At 36.9% G+C, this 4,513-nt stretch overlaps 1 protein-coding gene across 1 annotated transcript in view; it reads left to right on the top strand.

The window, feature by feature from the left end:
• The first annotated feature begins 2,777 nt into the window (after window positions 1-2,777).
• The window catches only part of LOC118738146 (attractin-like protein 1), a 2,895-nt gene continuing 1,159 nt past the window's right edge, over window positions 2,778-4,513 (top strand). The window contains exons 1-5 of the mRNA XM_036469069.1: window positions 2,778-2,788; window positions 2,846-3,064; window positions 3,523-3,680; window positions 3,738-3,885; window positions 4,076-4,507. Coding sequence (XP_036324962.1) covers window positions 2,778-2,788; window positions 2,846-3,064; window positions 3,523-3,680; window positions 3,738-3,885; window positions 4,076-4,507 — 968 coding nt within the window. The remainder of the gene's footprint in view (window positions 2,789-2,845; window positions 3,065-3,522; window positions 3,681-3,737; window positions 3,886-4,075; window positions 4,508-4,513) is intronic.

Genomic DNA, 4,513 nt, shown 5'->3' on the forward strand with positions numbered 1-4,513 from the left:
ACATATTCAATTCTTGTATAGCATTGCTCGCTGATTCCGAAGATCGAGTTAATTTTTTATTCTATGGATAAGTTTTCGAGATATTTTCTGGTGTGCATGGCGTATGAGTAACATTCTTTCCTGCTGATTTTCCATACAAAAAATCTTTGCGCATTTTCATATGACCACTTAGTTATTACTTCTTTGTTTATCCATAGATTTTCTTCATTATCAACATGATTTTTTGTAACAGAATAGGCTTTAACAGAGCCTTGAATATACAAAACTTGCGCTCGACGTGAGTTGATACAAGTGGCGCCCAATTTAAATATGGAACGTTTGAGACTTTTATATTATCAGGAATAATCCGAGTCTGCGATTTCGGCATGACGAAAAGGAGAACTGTGAATGTTTGAATAAATCGCTGCAGCAAAATCGTATAGGTGTGCGATTCCTCATTTAAAATTATGGTCGGCATTGTTGTTATTTTTGTCAGGACAGATTCGCACCGACAGAATCGCTTAGGTGTGTGGATACCTTAATTTACTAAAAAATAGACTCTAAAATTTAGTGATTCGTTTATTTGTTACTCATACGCCATGTATGTATCTACGCGTTTGATTCAAAGTAATAGGATGACAATAAATATTAGCTCTGATCCAATACTTTTCGTGAAAAATCCTGTAAAACTGTCAAACAGCAAAATTACTCTCTGAAGTGAGAGTAAAAAGTGAGTAACAACAAAAAGTACGGGAACAAAAAAACCATTTTTTCCTGTAAAAACGCCAACCAGTGATTGCTTGACACTTTTCATGATTTTACCAGAAGAAAAAGTTCGGGTAAAATCTTGCAACTTCATTCTCTACACAACTCTCCAAAAGTCGCTCTCATTTACAGGATTTTGGAGGATTTTGGAGTACGGGAACATTTTCCTTCAACTTCCGGCAAGTCCGTGTAAAATCCTGTAAGTTCGTGGAGTACTGGATCAGAGCTATTGATTACGTGAACTTTAAACCGTCTGGTGGACGTCACCGCCAACGGATAGCATCTGGCGATATACAATACTGATTTTAAATAATATTCTGTAAAACATTTGTATCTAAAAACCATCGCTTCGGCTTCAATGAAAGTAACTAACGTTTTAACGTATATACCTTTCCCACCTGCTATCTGTGAAAGGGTCGCCTACCCAAGCAAGCAGATTTGTTGAACACATTTTTTATAGTAAGGTGACAACAAGTTGTAACAGGCTATCCTAATATTCACGCACGCCGCCAATTTACTGTCAAAAATTTGTCATGCACATACAACTTGTATGGGACCAACCGAAATTGAACGGCGTGCGTATGAAGCTAACTCAATTTCCAATTTTTGTTCTGCGTGACATTTTGATTGGACGTTTCGCTTAATGAAATCAAATGCAAACGCACGCAAGCCAATTTTCGGGTGACGCAAAAAATAACAAATTCGACTGCGTGCGTACCAAAACGCAAGCCGCGAATATTAGGTTAGCTTGTAACGTGCCCATACAATTATTTTTAATTTAAATGTACATATATTTTTTGTCTTAAGTAGATATGTAATTTCATTTATCAGATAAACACTCCACCGGTAACAATTAAAAAAAAAACTTGAAATCCATTCTAACATCCCTGCAAGCCATATTTTCAGAGTATTCTGAATTGTAGAGAAATTTTAAAGAATTCGTAAAGATCTCATCCGATTTTTTGGTCGAATTTTCTATAATGAAATAATCTGTGCACACTTCGATTCTTTTACGAAATTTCTGAAGAAAATCGGTAAAGCATAGAAATAATGTTGCTATGTGAAGAGTTTCTTGCAGAATTTTTTCAGTTTTTTTTTTATTTTTCGTTCAGAAATTTCTTAACGAGTTCGTAAAACAGTTTTCGCGCTCCCTTTTGACAAGATCGACTTCCTTAGCAAAGTACTGTGTGTATGAGGGTGTTTCCCACTCTGCGAAGGTTAATTTTCAGACGAAAAATAAGAATATTATAAATTTTTCGAAAATGGGCGTAGCCACGCCCACTTATGGTTACATGTGTATATCTTGGTAACCGCTGCACCAATTTCTTCCAAACTGGGCACAGTTGTTGGCCTTGGTAAATGGCCGAAAGTTTAAAAAATCGGACAATAACCACGCCCACATCCCATATAACGGTAATTTAGAGAAATACAAAATCTTCGATAAATCAGTAAATATTAAAGCTAATTTATTCAAAATTGGTGCTTGCAACAACTCTTTACCAAGAAATACGTTTATGGTAAAATTTTGAAAATGGGCGTGGCTCCGCCCACTTATGATCTCATATATGTATATCGGTAACCGTTCTACCAATTTGTACCAAACTCGGTATTTTTATTGAGCTTGCCACATAAAGCAAAACGTTGAAAATTATTGAAATCGGACTAAAGTTACGGCCGCTTTTCATATAACGGTAAATTTCAGAAATGCTTGAAACTGCAATATTTCGAAATTTAAGGACGATAATTTACTCAAAATTGATACACCCCGGCTTACCATCTAGCGGTTGGTGTCGGAAAGGTGAAGAAACATATATTTAATATTTGCGCCGGGTATTTAATGTTCGGCTCCGCCCGAACTTAGACTTTCTTACTTGTATTTTATTACTTTTGTTGCTGCTGCCGCTATCGCTGCTGCTGTTGCTGTTGCTGTTGCGCTTGTTAATTTACAATTCCTTTAAAGCATTCCTAGACATTTTAATATGTTAATAGGGAATTGCGTTTGATGTAACTCTTGAGGGTTCTATTATTTAAAGATGGCAATTCAGTACTTTTTTGCAACTGTTTTATTTTTCAATGATTTCCTTCCATTTTTTTTTTCAAGATTATACCATCCGTCTGGAACAATTCATGATGGACAGGGAAATTACTCGGTTAGTGTTAAATGTAGTTGGCTTATCGACGCGCGACATCCCCATTCAAATTCTTTGCGAACACCTTCAATTCGTATTCACCTGCGTGAATTTGCTACTGAATGTGGTTGGGATCACTTGTATATTTACGATGGCGACAGTGTGGACTCCCCACTACTAGCAGTATTTAGGTAAGATTTTAGTCATACATAGATACATAAATACTAGGGCGGGACAATTTATATGTTAGATATTTTGACTATGAACCTACATATAGCACAGGAAGATTCTAGGTGTAATTCTAAGCAAATTTGCCGAAGAAACCATGGGTCTAAAATCAATTTGGAATTTGCCAAATTGCGAAAATAGTTTGCTTAGCAAACTGGTATGGTATGAGCAATCCATTCCTGCACTTATCCTTTTCTTAAAACGTCCACCACAGGAGGCAAGAGTGAAAATTTTCACATTTTCTCGGAACCGTACTTTCGCAATTTGGCAAATCCATATTGATTTTAGACCCATGGTTTCTTCGGCAAATTTGCTTAGAACTACGCGCATAGTCAAAAAAAAAATTGACCCACCCTAATAAATACATATATATGTTTAAGAGTAACAACTAACCAAAATTGCTTATCAATTTGTTTTAAAGCGGACTTATGTATAGAGCTGATTTCGCTATACGAAGAGTACCACAGGTGATTGCAAGGTCAGGGACAGCGCTTCTTCATTTCTTTAGCGATGATGCCTACAATATGTCTGGTTTCAATCTAGCATACAAAATGGATGGTTGTCCTACAAGCATAGAGGGTGCGTAATCAATCAATCTCTTTTCGATTCTTTCACATTCTTATAACTTACTATCAGATCTTGAGTGCTCTGCTCATGGAAGATGCAGTGATGGTGACTGCATTTGTGATACCTTGTATAAAGGTGAGGCTTGTGATGTAGCTGCATGTCCCAATAATTGCTCGGAGGATAAAGGCCAGGGCACATGTAAAGAGGACGAAGAAAGGTAAAAGGTTAAACGATTGTAACCCACAAAAATTAATATTTATGTATTCAGAGCGTCAAAATAAGATATATTAAGTATGTATAATATGAAATATTAAGTTTATGTGGGTTAGAATTTTAAAATAAAATTTATTCAAAAAAGAGGATTATTATTATATGTATCTTTAACTCGTTTTTTCCACATATTTTAGATGCATGTGTAATGAAGGCTTTGGCGGTAACGATTGCGGGCAACTCAAGGCGCTTGGTGTTTGGTCCACTATTTATCCAACACAGTCACCCCCTCCACCAGGCACGGCTTCACATGGTGCAGCTGTGTGGCGTGATACCCTTCATATAATAGGTGGAGAGTCGTACGGTCGCGGAGAGCTAATGACGACTTATGATTTCAACGGCAATGTGTGGGAAACCTTGCATATCGATGGCGGAGGTAGTGTACCTGAAAAACGGTACGGAGCCTCGACAGTTATGTATGGAGATAAAATTTTCATGTACGGCGGTGTGATTGAAGGACGCGGTATATCAAATGAGTTATGGGCATTTGATGTTTCTGCCAAAACCTGGGAAAATATAACGGTTAAGAGTGATTCATGTAATGCAACTGCTTTAACTTCGTATGCTATGTGTGG

Source organism: Rhagoletis pomonella, unplaced genomic scaffold (assembly GCF_013731165.1).
Source record: "Rhagoletis pomonella isolate Grant_MI unplaced genomic scaffold, Rhpom_1.0 Rhpom_scaffold_00004, whole genome shotgun sequence".
In the NCBI taxonomy this organism is placed as follows: Eukaryota; Metazoa; Arthropoda; class Insecta; order Diptera; family Tephritidae; genus Rhagoletis; species Rhagoletis pomonella.